Here is a 17,269-nt window from a genome sequence, read left to right as displayed (position 1 = left end):
ATATCTTGAGATATTTCTATTTAGATCTAAAAGGATTTTGAAAAAATTTGGAAAACTAATGTATTGGACATACAACTATACCCTTATTGTAATTCAAAAAGTATCATAAAATCCTTTAAAACTTATTATCTTAAGGCCAGAAATAGATTTCTTGATTTTGAATATGTCTATTGTTTTTTATCGCATATTTGCTTAGAGTCACAGACAGCTATTATAATATAATTGTAATAATACTTATGTTATACATTCAATTTTAACTACTTTTCGTACTTATTGTAGATAATTTTAAAACAAGTCTATAATCACATATCCCAACCATGTTGGCCAATGTAAGAAGATCATCATCGCTTTTGCCGACTGTGGACAGGATAATTTTGTTTGATTTTGATTCTGATCGAATTAGCGTAAAATTGAGCGTTCGTCAACTTTTGGGAGCGGGGTCGCGACCAGTTGCTGATCCCTGCCAGCGGCAAGATGGGTTCATACACATATATAGAGGTCCGATTCGGAGTCGGAACGTGGGCTCATTGACAAAGTCGGAGTTCAGATCCTCAGATGGCGCAGGCCGCGTGCGGGGCATTAAAGAGGCGTGGAAATCCAGATCCTCCAGATGATTTGCATTCGCTGTTGCCGCAGCTGCACTGAGCGAAAATCGTATATAAAAGAGCTTTGATCAGAAATGATAGAATATTACATTTCCTTACGTCCACTTTTAAATTTCATTCGATATTAAATACATATTTTATAATTTTAAGAAGCATTCCTATTTTATAATACATAGTCGTGGTACTAAACTTAAGATGTCTATGAATAACTCATAATTTTATTGTTCATTATTTATTAGTTGTTCTTAAATGGAATTATTTATTCACTATGGATTTTTTCCGATTATAAAAAATGGAATTCTTCTCTTCAAATTTGACATATCTCTTCAATATTGCATATTTTTGGTTCATCAGATTTTTCTAACCGTGTTGCAGGGCTGCTTGGGTCGGCGTAATTGACCAAGTTATTTTGCGCTTGCTTGGCCCGGCTCCTTGGGGCAAATTGATTTTGCTTCGTGCCTCATCAGCAGCGACAATTGCCCTTGCGATGATCGCCACGATGATTGGGCATTGGGCATTGGGCTTCCTGGGCTTGGTCTTGAGCTTCTTGGGCTTTTCTTCGTGCGCTCACGTAACCGCTGCTGCCCCCGTGCCCCTTCCGACCCTCACCCCCCCTGACATCCTGGTCCGCCGCCTCTGGTGGCTGCTGCTGTTGTCCCTCGACGGGCTACCGATGTTTTTTGCGGTTTCACACTTTGGTTAGGGTTCCTGCCCTTCGCACTCGGACTCGCACTCGCGGTCAGCCCCCAGTCATTGGGTCACAGCCCGAGGGAAGCGTACCTATTCCCCAAATAAAGTCGACCTCAGCAATTTAAGAAGACTGGCAAGATAATAAAAGAAAAGGTAGCCCTGTAAACCTTTATCTAAGCCATTTGTATATTACTAGGCCGAAAGGTAATGACGTTCGATCGTACTGAACACAAGTCCTTAAGGAGATTTACAATGTTGTGAAATAAAGTAGAAACATTCAAAAACTAAATGAAATTGGTGGAATTTGTAGAATGACTCTTAATATGGGAACTTTTTGAAAAAGGCAATTAAAATGTATGCTGTCCACAGAGAAGTATTGTCCTATACCAAAGCCAAAAGGCAACAGAGCTCAAAAAATTTGTTTAATTTTGAATGTTTTATAGAGATTTTTTCGATTTAAATACGTACCAAAATAAATCTCTTTTATGGAGCATTACAATGACCAAATCTCTTTTCAAATATGCACGAAATGAATCCTGTTATCTTAAAAAATGCATTTAAAATCAATGTGGGCCATAAGAATAGATTAAGAACAATATTTCTACATCCATAGATATGATTTAAGATATGCTTTGCCCATGATCTGGACCACTTTCCGTACTAAACCCGATACAAACTATGCTTACAAAATGCGAATTTTAATGGTCAGGCGGAAGGCCAAAAAAAGTTGACAATTGGTTTACTTAAACTATTACAAAAAAGCGCTTAAATCTTAAAGCGAATCCTAAGACGCCTACTTGATGTACTTGTCCATGAACTTCTTGTGGAAATCGGAGCGCAGGGCGTCGTTGACGAAGTGGGTCTTCTTTTCGGGAGCAGAGCGGGCGCAGTTCTTGAACACGACGTCGTCGTCCCAGCGGCGCTTAATCTTAAGGTCGCCGCCCAGGCCGGAGGCACGTCCGGCGGCTGAGGCGGCGGTGCCGGGTTCGTAGTTGATCAGCGGATTGCCCGAGAGGATGTTCTCCATGCGAATGCGCTCGTCCTCCTGCTTCTTCTCCGACTCGCGGCGGGCCGTCTCCTGGAGGCGCTCCTGCTTGATCTTCTGCAGCTCGGCCAGCAGGGCGGCATCGTCGTCATCCGAATCGCTGTCCGAGTCGGAGCTGTCGTTGTCCAGCGGCTCATCGGCGTCCAGATTGGCGGCCTGCTGTTGCTGCAACTGCTGCTGCTGCTGCAGGACATCGGGTTTGGCCCGCTTTGCAGCGACGGCGCCTCCTCCCGCATTGTTCGCCTCGATGGCCTTGCGCACAATGGAGGGCAGAGCCTTCCCGGAAGAGGAAGTGGCTCCTGGTCCGGAACGGGCCTCGCGCTCGCGCTCCTCCAGCTCCTTGCGGAAGTCCCGGTTGCGGATCTCCTCGCTGGTGCCCTGGCCCGTCTCCCTGAAGCGAAACATATGCGAGTTAGTCCCTCGATTACCCAATAATCGCCTTTAGCGAATACTACCTGTATTTCAGCTTGGTGTGGCCTGGCAAATCGCGACTGGAGTACTGCTTGCTCAGCGCACTCAGGTCCTTCTCGCCGCGACCGGAGCCTCCGCGGGCGGGGTCAAAGGTCGGTCGCGCTGCTGTGGTCATTTTAAACTAGCTAATTTGCAGTTAAATAGGTAAAAATCACTAAATGTTAAAAAGGCTTCCAATTGCGTTATTCGTTTCTGCCAATGTGACCGTAGTTGGATGGCCTAAAAATACCCACAACAAGGGTGTTCTTTTATTCTTCGGCTAAGCGGAGACTCAAACCGTGAAAGGGCAGCACTGTCCCATCAGCTGTTCTGCCCATGGGCAGCACTGTTCTGGTAAACACGCGCGGACCGCCGCCGTTTTAGCCAAATAAATCCGGTAAAAACAACCTATTTTTCGGTGCTCCAGCCCGATTTAAGTTGTCCCACTAAGGCCCCACCGAACCCCCCTCAGCTACGGCCATGCTGGCCAACCTCCTGCAAACCCACCACGGCCACCTGTTGCGTCACAGCCTCCGGAACGGCGGGATGTGGCGGCGAAGCTGGGCGAGCACGGCGTCTGGAAAGGATCCGGAGGACGACAGCCTGACCATCGGCGATGTGAGCGTGCGGCTGCGCAGGCCCAAGGATCCGCAGCTGGTGCCGCAGCAATACGGTGAGCATGGGGACGGGAATGGTGACTCCGGTAGACCAAGATCTCCGGCCAGTACAAAGGTCAACTAGGTATCTCTATCTCCGTGCGCCCTGCAGATTCAGGCCATTTCCCCATTGTATCATGTCATTGATCATCCTTGAGGTAGTAAGACAAATAATCCATAATTTATTTCCTGATCGCAAAAAAACATTTATCGGATTACTATATCTTATCATCTTAACAGTTTTTAGAAAATATCAAAGTCATAACATATGGCTGTATTCATAAAGATAAAGTTATCTTCCAATCATATGGTACAATATCACTTAAATATCTTATCAGAAAGAATATAGGAATATCAATATCATGAAAACAGAAATACAATGTTATCTCGCAATGATTTATAAATATATATTCCTATGTAACAGTTTAATAATCGTTAAGATACTTATCTGATAGGTCCTTTTGATTTAACATATAGAAACCATATAAAAAAGTATTTTAAAAAGGGAAATTAAATTTGAAGATCCAAGTTACCTAATACCTATGGACATAAAAGTCTTAAAATATAAGATTTCGACAAGTCAGACTTGATTCCAGCGTCTCAAAGTAAAGTAAACATAGAATCTGTAAAATTAAAACAACAAGTACGAAAAACAAGGACAACACCGAGAGCGAATAAGACACTGATCTTCTAGAGAACCAGCTGCATCGACTGGCTATTGAAGGACAACCCCACAGAAATGAAGGAAGTAACCGAAAAGAAGCAGCGGGAGTGGATCAAGAACAGCCATGGGCAATACACGGAGCTGGTCGATGAAAAGGAGTTCTTCAAGATGACGAAGAAGTCGCGGGACTTTGTGTGCCACTTCTATGGCGTCGACAACAAGCAGTGCAGGATCGTGGACCGGCACCTGGAGATCCTGGCACCCAAGCACATGGAGGCCAGGTTCTGCAAGATGGACTCGGCCAACGCACCGTTTCTCACCCGCCGGCTGCTCATGCAGCAGCTGCCCACGATTCTCCTGGTGAAGGACGCCAAGATCAGGGACTTCATCGTCGGACTCTCCGAACTGGGCAAGCGCAGAGGCTTCGCCACCGAGCGGATGGAGTTGCGCATCGCCCAAACAGGGATCATCGAGTGCAAGGCGAATCCAAAGCAGCCACCCAATAGGAAAAAGGGAAAAAACAAGTCGAATGCCAAAAAGGGATAACTCCGATGGTTAACTCTCGATAGAAGAAAAGCCTAGATCATATTATCAGTAAACACTTTATAGCTGTCTTTTCACCTAACCGGTGATATTTGCTCCAAACAGATCCTAAACCCACTCCAAATTTGTTTTTCGAACTATATATAAAGAGTTTGATCATGTTTTTATGAAATAGCCAACATTTGGCAGTTGGACTTGCAAAATTTGCGTACAGGCTCTTATACATTTGTTTATGTGATTTTAAGAATCATCAAGGAAATTCTATTAGATTTTATGTTCAAAATAAAACTGTCTTTAAGAGTTTAAATGTTTCTTTCTTATTACATTGATAAGACAGTATATTTTATGTAGGGTCTAATGAAGCAAAGATGTATTATTCCTCTATGTAGATTTTGTAAAATGTTAAATGTATTTATAAATTTCCTAATGCCACAGAACATACCCCTGTAAGTTATCTCGTTAGTCACGTTATGAAATAATTTTTCGTTTAAGCCTAAATGACTTTTTGTAAAATATTAATATGGGTTGCACATTTTTTTTAGATTTTACTTTTTATGATTATCCTATAGAGAATAGTTTATATTTTATATAGGACCCAATGACGCAAATATGTATGTATATATTATGTCTATCCGTAAATTCTGCTAAAGTTTCATGACTATGTACTTGTGGAGAGATTATTATATCATTTGGTTAATATTTTAAATTACTTATATACCAAAAGCTAAAAATCTCCCTTGTTCTCCAACCAAATACCAGTGAAATACGCTACGGATGGCACCCTCCAGCTGTCGCAGTCGGCCCTGCACCACCTGCGCTGGATGCTGCAAAAGGATGCACTGCGGCAGGACATGTTCCTGCTGGGACAGCCAGGGCCCCTGCGCCGCCAGCTGGCCATGCAGTTCCTAGAGCTCACACAGCGCGAGGTGGAGTACGTGGCCCTGAGCAGGGACACCACCGAGAGCGACCTGAAGCAGCGACGCGAGATCCACGACAAGGCGGCCATCTACCACGACCAGGGAGCCGTGCGTGCGGCCCTCAATGGTCGTGTCCTGGTGCTGGACGGAGTGGAGCACGCGGAGCGGAATGTGCTGCCCATACTGAACAATCTGCTGGAGAACCGGGAGATGCACCTGGAGAGCGGCAAGTTCCTGATGGCCCCAGAGCGCTACGACAAGCTCTTGGAGGTGGGTCAGCCTGTGTGGACCTAATCCCAAGCTAACCACCCTTTGTTTATTCCAGAAACACTCGCGGGAACAGCTGGACGAATGGGGACTGCTGCGCGTCTCCGAGCAATTCCGTGTGGTGGCCCTGGGTCTGCCCACACACAAGTACAAGGGCACGCCGCTGGACCCGCCACTGCGCTCCCGCTTCCAGTCCCGCAATGTGACCACCTACTCCTACGGCGAGCTGTACGAGGAACTGCAGCAGGAGGCGCCCTCTGTGCCCGGCGAGCAGTTGAAACAGCTGCTAACCTTCGCCCTGACCCTGCAGCAGGCGGATCCGGCGCTCCAACTGCCGGACTTTCCCCTTCACAACTTGCAATTGGGTGTGAAAATGCTGGTAGCCACATACACGTCGTACCATCCTGGATGAGGTTCTCACACATTTCCTTTGATTTCTTCCTCCAGGAGGCTAATCCCTCGCTGAGTCTGCACGATGTCATTAGTCGCATATATCCATATCAAACCATGCTAAAGCCCGATCAAAAGAAGCGCGTGGAGGAGCTGCTTCAGAAACTGGACATTCAGTTGATACCCAGCCGTAGCATCAAAAAAATCGAGAGTAAGCCTGGAGATCAAGGGCAAGTTCTTCTGAACTTGGATGACCTGCAGCTGAGTCTGCCTGGCGGACAGACTCCTCCGGTTGCCAGCAGCTTCGTGGACCTGCCCCATCAGCGACAGGCCCTCGCCAGCCTGCTCCAGGCCTACGCCGTGGGGGATGTGTGCCTCATGGGCGAGAAGGGCGTGGGCAAGCTAACCCTGACCCAGGAACTGCTCCGCCTGCTCCGGCAGACCTCGGAGCCCATGATGCTGTACGAGGACATGACCAGCAGGGACATCGTCCAGCAGCGCATCACGAGTCCGCAGGGAGACACCGTTTGGAGGGACTCGCCGCTGGTCCGGGCAGCCAAGTCGGGATCCGTGGCGGTCTTGAATGGATTGCATCGCCTCCACAAAAGCACGGCCAGCGTTTTGCAACGGTGAGTCCGGGAAAAAACGATTTACACATTAAATATTATATATGCATAACTATTTATATTTTCCAGTCTCATTCACGATCGGGAACTTCAGCTGTGCGATGGCACCACTCTTCTGGGAGCGAATCGCTACCAGGCCCTGCTCCAGCAGGGCTTCACCGAGGATCAACTCGCCGGACTCGGCTTCCTGCCCATGCATCAGTCGTTCCGCGTGGTGGCTTTGGCAGAGCCACCGCGTCCCGGTGGTGGACAGCCTAGCTGGCTGACTCCGGAACTTCTCAGCCTATTTTTATACCAGGAGCTGCGTCCGCTGCGCCAGAGCGAGGAACAGGAACTGCTGGCTCAGCTCTGCGGTGGCGAATTGCCCTCGGGCATGGAGTCACTGCTGAAACTGGCCCAACTGCTGAGGTCCTCCCAGGATCCCTTGTTACAAGGACTGGCGGGCACCTTGTCCACCCGGCAGTTACTGAAACTGGCCCGCCGTTTGGCTGCCTATCCGCAGAGTGAGCTGAGTGATGTCCACGAAATGCTGCAGAACACATTCCTGGCCAGATTCATGCCGACCCTTTCGAGGAGTGCCCTGGAACAGGCCATCCAACAGGTGGACATCAGACCACGCGAGACTAAACCCAGAAGCACAAAGGATCAGATAGCTGTGGAGGAAAACACCCTCAGAATCGGCTCCACCCGCTGGCCACTGGGCAATCCCAGCCAGGCGCAGCTTTCCAAGGTGCCCAGCACGCTGTTCTACGAGATGCCGCAGCATGTCCAGCTGCTGGAGCGCCTGCTGCAGGATTACCTCATCGGCGAGCACCTCTTGCTGGTGGGCAACCAGGGAGTGGGCAAGAACAAGCTGGTCGACCGCCTGCTGGAGCTGATGCAGCGTCCCAGAGAGTACATCCAGCTGCATCGGGACACCACGGTGCACAGCCTGACGCTCCAGGCGACGCTTAAGGATGGCCAGGTGTCGTATGAGGACAGTGCCCTCGTCCAGGCGGTTCGATCCGGCCACGTTCTGGTGGTGGACGAGGCGGACAAGGCGCCGGTGAATGTGACCTGCATCCTGCGCACCTTGGTGGAGAGCGGCGAGATGGTGCTGGCCGATGGCCGGAGGATTGTGCCGCCGGGCGCCGGTGGAAGGGTGCCCAACTGCATTGAAACCCATCCCGATTTCCGGCTAATCGTCCTGGCCAATCGGCCGGGCTTTCCCTTCCTGGGCAACGATTTCTTTGCCGCCCTGGGCGATGTCTTCAGCTGCCACGCCATCAGCAATCCCGACCCGGACTCCGAGATCTTCCTGCTGCAGCAATACGGACCCAAGGTGCCCATCAAAACCCTACGCACCCTGGTAAACGCCTTCGGCGAACTTCGAACGCTCGCCGACGAGGGAATGCTCAACTATCCGTACTCCACCCGCGAGGTGGTGAGCATTGTCAAGCACTTGGAGCGCTACCCGGAGGAGAACATGTCCGAGGTGGTGGGCAATGTGCTGGACTTCGATCGCTATCAGCCCGAGGCTCTGCAGCAGGTCACCCAGGTGCTGGCCAAGCATGGCATCGAGTCGTACGCCGAGGAGGAGATCCAGGCCATCAGGCGCCAGAAGAAGCTTCAGGCGTCCGTGAACCGGCACAGCGGACTGGGCGTCTCTGGGCCCAAATTCGGCAAGCTGGATCCCAAGAACGAGCCGCATGTGGGCGGCAACACGTGGGCGGGGGGCAGCGGTGGCCGCGACACTGCCGGACTGGGCGGCAAGGGCGGACCCTTCCGCCTGGACAAGGGCCACAAGGTCCATCAACTGAGCGACGAGGAGAAGGCCGATGTGCCCGAGGAGATCAAACGGGCGGCCCGCGAAATGAACCGCAAGGCGTTTGAGGAGAAGCTCAAGGAGATCAAGATGTCCGCCCACGACCACAAGCTGTATGCCCAGTTCAGCGAGCCCAATCGCAAGCAGGTGCAGCAGCTGAAGGCCATCATGGATGCCATGCAGACAAAGAGCAAGGAGCGCCAGTGGCAGAAGTACCAGACCCACGGCGATCTGGACGACACCCGACTCGTCGAGGGCATCACCGGCGAGAAGAACATTTACAGGCGACGAGCGGAGGCTAATCCCTGGGCGGATCACGTCCAGGAGAAACCCAACCGTCTCAAGCTCGTAGTGGATGTATCAGGTTCGATGTACAGGTGAGTTTGGTAGGGAGGTGTATGGATATTTGCATCATCTATTTTTGCGAAAATCGGTCAAAAGTTAAAGTTTCCTTGTTTGAATGCCAATCGATTGAGAATTTAATTACGAGCTCAACGAGGTATGACATTCCCAATTCCCACTTTATTTCGCAAAATGATTGCCAAAAAACATAGTTTTTTTGTGTCAAAAAATAGGTATAAGGATTTTAGACAAAAATACCATAATTTTTTGCGGTTTTTCAATCGTAACTTGGTCAGAACGAGGCGCACAGCTGAAAGACTGACTGTTTTGAGCAGCTTACAACCTAGGCTTCCGATCCTCATCACATTCAGGGAAATTTATTTTTTGGCCAAAATTCACATTTTTTTAAGGGGTAACATCGTCTATTTTTGCGAAAATCGGTCAAAAATTAAAGTTTCTGGATTTGAATGCCAATCGATTGGGAATTGAATTACGAGCTCAACGAGGTATGGCATTCCCAATTCCGACTGTAATTCGCAAAATGATTGCCAAAATACCTTGGTTTTTTGGGTCGGAAAAGGGGAAGTAGGGTTTCAGGCCAAAATAGCCCTATTTTTATGAGGTTTTTCAATCGTAACTTGGTCAAAACGAGGCGCACAGCTGAAAGACTGACTGTTTTGAGCAGCTTACAACCTAGGCTTCCGAACCTCATCACATTCCGGGAAATTTATTTTTTGACCCAATTTCACATTTTTTGTAAGGGGTAACATCGTCTATTTTTGCGAAAATCAGTCAAAAATTAAGGTTTCCTGGTTTGAATGCCAATCGATTGAGAATTTTATTACGAGCTCAACGAGGTATGGCATTCCATATTCCGACTTTATTTCGCAAAATAATTGCCAAAAAACCTAGTATGTTTTGGTCAAAAAATAGGGAGAAGGATTTCAAACCAAAATACCATTATTTTTTGCAGTTTTTCAGTCGTAACTTGGTCAGAACGAGGCGCACAGCTGAAAGACCGTCTGTTTTGAGCAGGTAACAACCTAGGCTTCCGATCCCCATCACATTCCGGGAAATTTATTTTTTGACCAAAATTCACATTTTTTATAAGGGGTGACACCGTCTATTTTTGCGTAAATCGGTCAAAAATTAAAGTTTCTGGGTTTAAATGCCAATCGATTGGGAATTTAATTACGAGCTCAATAAGGTATGACATTTCCAATTCCGACTTTATTTTGCAAAATGATTGCCAAAATACCTTGGTTTTTTCTACGGAAAGGGGGTAGTAGGGTTTCAGACCAAAATAGCGCTATATTTATGAGGTTTTTCAATCGTAACTTGGTCAAAACGGGGCGCACAGCTGAAAGACCGACTGTTTTGAGCAGCTAACAACCTATGCTTTCCATCCCCATAACATTCTGGGAAATTTATTTTTTGACCCAATTTCACATTTTTCATAAGGGGTAACATCGACTATTTTTGCGAAAATCGGTCAAAAATTAATGTTTCCAGGTTTGAATGCCAATCGATTAAGAATTGAATTTCGAGCTCAACGAGGTATGGCATTCCCTATTCCGACCTTATTTCACAAAATGATTGCCAAAATACCTTGGTTTTTTGGGTCGGAAAAGGGGTAGTAGAGTTTCAGACCAGAATAGCCCTATTTTTATGAGGTTTTTCAATCTTAACTTGATCAAAAGAAGGCGCACAGCTGAAAGACCCACTGTTTTGAGCAGCTAACAACCTAGGCTTCCGATCCGCATCACATTCCGTGAAATATATTTTTTGACCAAAATTCACATTTTTGACAAGGGGTAACATCGTCTATTTTTGCGAAAATCGGTCAAAAATTAAAGTTTTCGTGTTTGAATGCCAATCGATTGAGAATTTTATTACGAGCTCAACGAGGTATGGCATTCCATATTCCGACTTTATTTCGCAAAATAATTGCCAAAAAACCTAGTTTGTTTGGGTCAAAAAATAGGTAGAAGAATTTCAGACAAAAATACCATTATTTTTTGCGGGTTTTCAGTAGTTACTTGGTCAAAACGATGTAAATGAAATTATATTCTCATCCCTTAGGTTCAATGGCTACGATGGACGGCTGGACCGTCAGTTAGAGGCCGTAGTCATGGTGATGGAGGCCTTCGAGGGTTTCGAGAAGAAGATCGTCTACGACATCGTAGGCCACAGCGGCGAGGGCTGGGAGATTCCGTTTGTGGCCGCCGGCAGTCCGCCGAAGAACGACAAGGAGCGCTTCGAGGCCATCCGGATGATGCACGCGCACTCGCAGTTCTGCTGGTCCGGCGACTCCACGGTGAAGGCGGCGCGGGAGGCCTGCTCCGCGCTGGGAGCGGAGCAGGACTACGATAATGCCATTGTGGTGGTCCTCAGCGACGCCAATCTGCAGCGCTACGGCATCGCCCCCAAGGATCTGGCTGTGGCCCTCAAGCGGGGCGAACCGAAGGTCAAGGGCTATGCCATCTTCATTGGCAGTCTGGCCGAGGAGGCCGATGAGTAAGTATTATCTACTCCTAAAACTTTTTAAAAAACAGTTCCAACTGTCTCTTTTCCTTTCTTCCAGAATCAATGCGGAAATGCCGGCGGGACAGAGCTACGTCTGCCTGGACCTCACCAAGCTACCTCACATCCTGAAGCAGATCTTCACGTCCTCCCTTCTTTAGTGCAATTTTGAGATCCCCTAGTTTAAGTTTATGTTGAACACAGTGTTGATAATTCCAATTTTAGTTAAGCCTGAATTGAGTCTATAAATCGATTTGAAGTAAAAAACAATAAATTGTACAGCGGAAGCTGAAAAACTGCTTTTGTAAGCTAATGTCTTTCAATTTTTTTTAACAAGTTACAATGGAAAAAACGCACAAATCGCTTAAAATCAAACCACTCAAATAAAATGGTGGAATTTTCCTGACAAAATTCACTTGCGAGTTTTACGGCTAAGTTCTTGATCTTTGACACCAGGCCAACATAATCCTTAGCAAGTGACTACTGGGCGTTAACATGTTCTTACTGGAAGGAAACCGTTAGTTTAGTAGAAGCGGACTAGAGATGGGCCAATCCCTTGGTCGGCAACAAAAGGCCCTACATTTTTTGAAGTAGCACACCTCTAGTAAGGCCTTAAAAACTAATCGTTGGCCACCTACGAATTTTCCTGTTCACCTGGTGTTTGAAATTGAAAAATCGCTAGTTTACTTTAACAAATTTAAAGGCTTCGTAACATTTTTTCAGTCCAAAAACTGGATTTTTGGTTCTCAGACACCAGGCAAACAGAAAACTTAGCAAGTGGCAGCTGGTACTTTTAGCAAGTAACTTAAGTAACTGTTGATTTTCAAGATGGCGCCCTTTTACAATTTCCCCTCCCCCAACTGACCAATAGGAATTGATCTCCATTGGAAAGGACCGTAAGTTGTGAGACAAACGCAGACCAGAGATGAGCGACCATGGCCGTGTCACCAGCTTATCACGAGCTTGTAACGATTTTGTCACAAGCTTGTCACGATATGCATGAAGTAACAGTTAAGTCCTATGAATTTGCTTAGGCCGTGCCAAAAGGAAGAAATCACTGGGGCATCTCTAACTAAGCTTGAATTAAGCTAATCAGCTGATCGTTTTACACCTACTAAACGTTTATGTTCGCCTGGTGTCTGAAATTAAGAAACCAAGCAATTCGACCATTTTCTTGACGAGCAAATAAGGTATTTTGGACTTCTGATTTCTATTATTGACATTTCAATGAGGTCTGAAATTTAGTTTCTTGGTCTCAGACACCAGGCAAACAGAAAACTTAGCAAGTGGCAGCTGGTAGCCAAAAGTGTACTTAAACAGCTGTTCATTTTCAAGATGGCGGCCCTTTACATATTTCCCCTCCTCCCACTGACCAATAGGATCTGATCTCCATGGGAAAGAACCGTTAGTTGCGAGCCAAACGCAGACCAGAGATGAGCAACCATGACCGTGTCACCAGCTTGTCACGAGCTTGTCACGAAATAACAGTTAAGTCCTATGAATTTGCTTAGGCCGTGCCAAAAGGAAGAAATCACGAGAGCATCTCTGAGTAAACTTGGATTAGGCTAATCAGCTGATCGTTTTACACCTACTAAACGTTTATGTTCGCCTGGTGGCCGAAATTAGGAAATTTGACAATCGATTGGCAATCAAGCCTGAAAATTTTAATTTTTGAACAATTCTCGCCAAACCACTTTGTTTCACTTTGCTCAATTCAAAGGATAAATAAACATGAAAACATCGACTTCATTTTGCATTTTTATTTGTATTGTTTATTAATTGCCTTGCTGTTTATGCTTGCTATTTGATTACTTGTCATATAATTTACAAATTACATAAGTATTCAATACAAAAAAAAACAATTTAGAACTCGAGGATTTCTCTGGCAGGGATTTCTCTCATTCTGGCGGGGGTTACGGGGTATACAAAAAATAAACAATTCGTGGTTTTACATTAATTAAATTTGGTATAAAAATCTAAAACAATTTCTTCCGTTTGTTTTTTACTTTCTCGTTACATTTTACATTACACTTTTGTTTTTCTCGATTTTTCTTTTGTTTTTTGTTCTTTTTTTGTTGTTTGTATATGCATTTCGGTATTTATATTAAATATTGTTGCAAATTCATGAATTAATGTGTTAGCAAAAAACGCTTAAATATACGTGTGTATAATATATACTCTTGATCCGTAATATAAGGCGTGCGAAATACGTGGCCGGGGCAGCAATATGTTCACCAAAATCTCTGTAACTGGAAGTTAATATTCGATAATTGGAAATCCTAGTAAATATATGGACAAAAAACCAAATAATGCTTGTGGAAGAAATCGAATTTAGAGGCGAAAATCGCCGCCCCAGAAACCTAGGTCGCCCACCTCATTGCATAGTCTATACAAGTTTTGATCCTTGCAAATTCTCATGATCTATGGGGCTGGGAAGAGGGGGTCTGATTCGGGATGGATCGCCTTACACATGTATAATTCTCTCTCCTTCTCGATCGATCGCGTGAGTGTCGTGTGTACAGCTAACTTTCTTACAGATATTATCGCTAGAAATTTGCCATTTGCCTTTCGAATAAACCAAACGAGCCAAAAAATCGAACTGAAACATGCCTTTGAATTGATCTAAGAACACACACACATTTGGGGATCGGTATAAAAGCTAAGTTCACTTAAAAACATAACAACAAAGTTGGGGTGCCTATAGAGGCAAGCAGGCGTCGTACGTAGTTGGTAGTCTCGAACCGATGAATTCTCATGCGTTATTCGTTATTACACCTATGTACAGGAAAATCAAAACTGATTTAAATTGGACGACATTCAAGTTACACGGACCGAAAATCGCGGTTCCAGATTAGGGCTCTCTCTTACGAATTCTAAGTAAATGATGGGAAGAAAAAAATATAAAACTCTACTGGGAGTGTGTAACGAACCGGGGGACAGTGCGTTTCGGGGCTGTAAGGGGGTTGTTTGTGAAAGTGAAAGTGAAAATGACATTTGCCTCTAATCAATATCCTGAGCGAGAAATAAGGTGCGTTTAACTTATAGCATGACTTCGAATGAAACCTTAGGTTGCTGAATAAATACGTATAGCAATTATACGGCCCCGAAACGCACTGTCCCTGCACTGTCGCGACTTGACCTTTCGCTTCACTGGACTGAGGAATAATGGAGAGGAGGGAGGTAGTTCTTACAAAACGGGGTTCTATTTACAGATTTTCATGGATTAGGAGTTGCTTCGCACAACCCGTAGCAAAGAAATACAACATCCGTCCAGATCTGGGGTCCCTGGACCCTCTAAATTCGCCACCACATTATATAATCTTTCTCTGTATTCTAAGCACAAATCGGTTCCTCCTCCTCCGTCTCCCTCCAACTTCTTCACCTATGTACACAAATGACAAAGTTCTCTGCACCTGGGCCCTGACGTAGCACATCCTATATACATTATATGGCATAAATAGATATAAATTTATAAAGACTAATGTTAAACACACACATGCACAGACAGACAGGCACACATACAGACAAAGACGTACAAATTTTGGCGATTTTCAAGTTGATTGCAAAAGGTTTCCATATATGTGTGTACTATATGTATAATAGATTTAGCAGATCGGCAGGACGAACACAGTGCGTGTCATTGCACATGCTTTGGTGTTTCTCCCTCATGAAACGCACTGTATTTTTCCTCTTGCCCGTAATTCAATTTATCTCATATTCTCTTCATCTCCACTCTATTTTCTCGGTTTCGATCATATGTATGTATAAAAAGCATTAAAAGTATAAATAATTTCTTTTGAAATCCGATCATGTAAATGGTCTTCCAAAGTGCTTTAAAAAATAATCATAAAAACAAGCATAAAAATTACATAATAAAATTACTTAAAGTTTAGAGATAGCTACAACAGCAGTGCAACTTATATACACACACATCTGGTGTAAATAGCTCTGGGTTTAGATACACCTCTCTATATAGCGCTCTTTCAAATCATTCGTTATAAAAAAAAAAAATTAAAAAAACATGCTAGTCTCCCCCTCTAAAAGAAGGTTGAAAATTTTCGTTTGTTCTGGTTCTGGTTGTGGTTTTGGTTTTGGATGTTCTGGTGCGGATGTTGGTGATGCTGCTGCTGCTGCTGGTGATGATGATGGTGGTGCTGATGGCTATTGGTTCCTATTCCATTGCTTATCGGTTTCAAGGGCAGGACAGGAACGCATGCATAGGCAGCCGGCTCCAGTTGGGCATTGTAAAACTGCCCCTGTGGCTGCATTGGAGCGCTGGCCATGGCAACTGTAGCAGCTGCAGCAGCTGGAGCAGCCACTGCTGCGCCCGGAGCTTGGCTGGCGGGTGGCGGCATCAGAAGCACGGGCACCACCACGGGTTATACGGAGATCTCGTAGTTCATGTCATAGATGCTGGCCCTATCCGGAGTGCCCGAATTGGAGGCGTTGCTCTGCATCAGGTGTCCACCACCACCTCCACCTCCGCCGCCGCCTCCTCCAGCCTGTTGATTGTTTCCCACCGATCCGCTGCCGGGAATTCCACCGTTCTGCTGCTGCTCCAGTGACTGCATCTCCATGGAGTCGGTCATTTCCAGCGCACGCACAAAGCTCATAGGTCGCGTGGGCGTCTGCTTTCGCTTGATCTGTGGCGAGGGCTGCGTCTGAGGATTGCCCAGCGGGTTGGGTGGAAACACGGCCACTCCGCCGCGCAGTGCCGGCTGATAGCCTCCCCCTCCGCTGGCTGGATTGGTGGCCGTCACGCTGGCCAAGCTGCCACTGCTGCCGCCGGCTCCAGCCGCTCCGCCGCCTCCATAGCGCACTATGTAGCTCTGGCCGGCTCCGGACACCTGTGGCATGGTGGTGGGACTAGTCGGATTGGAGCGATGATATGAGGCTGCTGCCGCTGCCGCCGCCGCCTGTTGTTGCTGCTGTTGCTGCTGGATGGCATAGTCCTGGAGTCGCGAGTGCGTCATTATCAGCGGATGGGCTCCACCGCCCGCCTGCATGTACTGGGCATGCGGCATCACACCGGCGGCGGCGGCTCCACTGCTGGACAGCGTGCCCGCACTGCTGCCAATACCACTGCTGACCACCTGCTGTCCCAGCTGCTGTTGTTGTCCAACGGAGCTGGTGAAGCCCGGCGACGTGTCCTTCCACATGTAAACGCCTCGCTGCGGACTGCCGGCCAGCTCTCGAATGTTATCCACCGTGTTGTTGGAGCGCGCGTAGGACAGCTCGCCGCCGGCCACGCCTCCGCCGGCGCCCTGGCGCACCAGTTCGCCCTCGGAGAGAAAGCGCCGCTGCGGACTGCCGCCGTAGGCCGCCTGCGCCAGAGCGGCGTGCTGCGGGTGGGCGGCATGCACCGCTGCCTGTTGCTGCTGCTGCTGCAGGGCTGTGTATGGAAAATGGATTGGGATTAGCATAGGGAACAGGCAATCCATCGAGGGATCACTTACCCTGCTGCTGTTGCTGGTGCTGCATGAGGACGCGCTGCTGCTGGAGGAGCAGTTGCTGCTGCTGCTGCTGGATGCTGGGCGCCTGCGGATGCTGCGGCGGCAGACCGCTGGTGTACTCGTAGTAGGCCGCTGCTGCTGCCGCCGCCGCTGCCTGTTGTTGCTGCTGCTGCTGCTGCGCCACCGCCTGTGCGTTCAGTCCGATGAAATCGGGGCGTCTCGGCTGGGTGGGCGTGCCCGGGTTGGATCTGTTGGAGGTACACACAAATCGGGAATTAATAATCGGTCCAATTA

The 17,269-nt window shown here is 47.2% G+C and overlaps 4 protein-coding genes across 8 annotated transcripts in view; 1 reads left to right on the top strand and 3 right to left on the bottom strand.

Annotated features, from left to right (window-relative positions):
- Positions 1–1,972: 1,972 nt before the first annotated feature.
- On the bottom strand, positions 1,973–3,029 carry c12.1 (spliceosome-associated protein CWC15). The gene is made up of 2 exons (XM_017081269.4): positions 2,796–3,029; positions 1,973–2,731 (listed from the first exon to the last, which is right to left on the bottom strand). The coding sequence occupies exons 1-2, from the start codon at positions 2,924–2,926 to the stop codon at positions 2,089–2,091; spliced, it is 774 nt and encodes a 257-aa protein (XP_016936758.2). The 5' UTR covers positions 2,927–3,029; the 3' UTR covers positions 1,973–2,088.
- Positions 3,030–3,120: 91 nt separating this feature from the next.
- On the top strand, positions 3,121–11,830 carry c12.2 (von Willebrand factor A domain-containing protein c12.2). Its single transcript, XM_017081706.4, has 7 exons — positions 3,121–3,463; positions 5,413–5,840; positions 5,896–6,216; positions 6,285–6,856; positions 6,923–9,034; positions 11,082–11,516; positions 11,584–11,830. The coding sequence occupies exons 1-7, from the start codon at positions 3,271–3,273 to the stop codon at positions 11,681–11,683; spliced, it is 4,161 nt and encodes a 1,386-aa protein (XP_016937195.2). The 5' UTR covers positions 3,121–3,270; the 3' UTR covers positions 11,684–11,830.
- A 1,432-nt stretch (positions 11,831–13,262) lies between these two features.
- The window catches only part of Zdhhc8 (zinc finger DHHC-type containing 8), a 37,811-nt gene continuing 33,804 nt past the window's right edge, over positions 13,263–17,269 (bottom strand). For all 5 annotated transcript variants that reach the window (XM_036820966.3, XM_065867775.2, XM_036820968.3 and 2 more), the window contains 2 exons: positions 16,979–17,223; positions 13,263–16,914 (listed from right to left, as the gene is read on the bottom strand). In XM_036820966.3, the coding sequence (XP_036676861.2) occupies positions 15,902–16,914; positions 16,979–17,223 (1,258 nt within the window). In that variant the 3' untranslated portion in view covers positions 13,263–15,901. The remainder of the gene's footprint in view (positions 16,915–16,978; positions 17,224–17,269) is intronic.
- LOC139353340 (one cut domain family member 2-like) lies at positions 15,560–15,877 on the bottom strand. Its single transcript, XM_070997248.1, has one exon. It carries the CDS (start codon positions 15,875–15,877, stop codon positions 15,560–15,562), a length of 318 nt encoding a protein of 105 aa, XP_070853349.1.

This window comes from Drosophila suzukii, chromosome X (genome assembly GCF_043229965.1).
Source record: "Drosophila suzukii chromosome X, CBGP_Dsuzu_IsoJpt1.0, whole genome shotgun sequence".
NCBI classification, from domain to species: Eukaryota; Metazoa; Arthropoda; class Insecta; order Diptera; family Drosophilidae; genus Drosophila; species Drosophila suzukii.
This window is presented reverse-complemented; position numbering and strand designations above follow the sequence as displayed.

Coding starts and splice junctions, on each gene's coding strand:
- c12.1 (XM_017081269.4), bottom strand. CDS start 2,926: ATGACCACAGCAGCGCGACCGACCTTTGACCCCGCCCGCGGAGGCTCC. Junction 2,732..2,795: donor CACACCAAGCTGAAATACAG/GTAGTATTCGCT, acceptor GTTTCGCTTCAG/GGAGACGGGCCAGGGCACCA.
- c12.2 (XM_017081706.4), top strand. CDS start 3,271: ATGCTGGCCAACCTCCTGCAAACCCACCACGGCCACCTGTTGCGTCAC. Junction 6,217..6,284: donor AATTGGGTGTGAAAATGCTG/GTAGCCACATAC, acceptor TTCTTCCTCCAG/GAGGCTAATCCCTCGCTGAG. Junction 9,035..11,081: donor GTATCAGGTTCGATGTACAG/GTGAGTTTGGTA, acceptor CTCATCCCTTAG/GTTCAATGGCTACGATGGAC.
- LOC139353340 (XM_070997248.1), bottom strand. CDS start 15,877: ATGCCGCCACCCGCCAGCCAAGCTCCGGGCGCAGCAGTGGCTGCTCCA.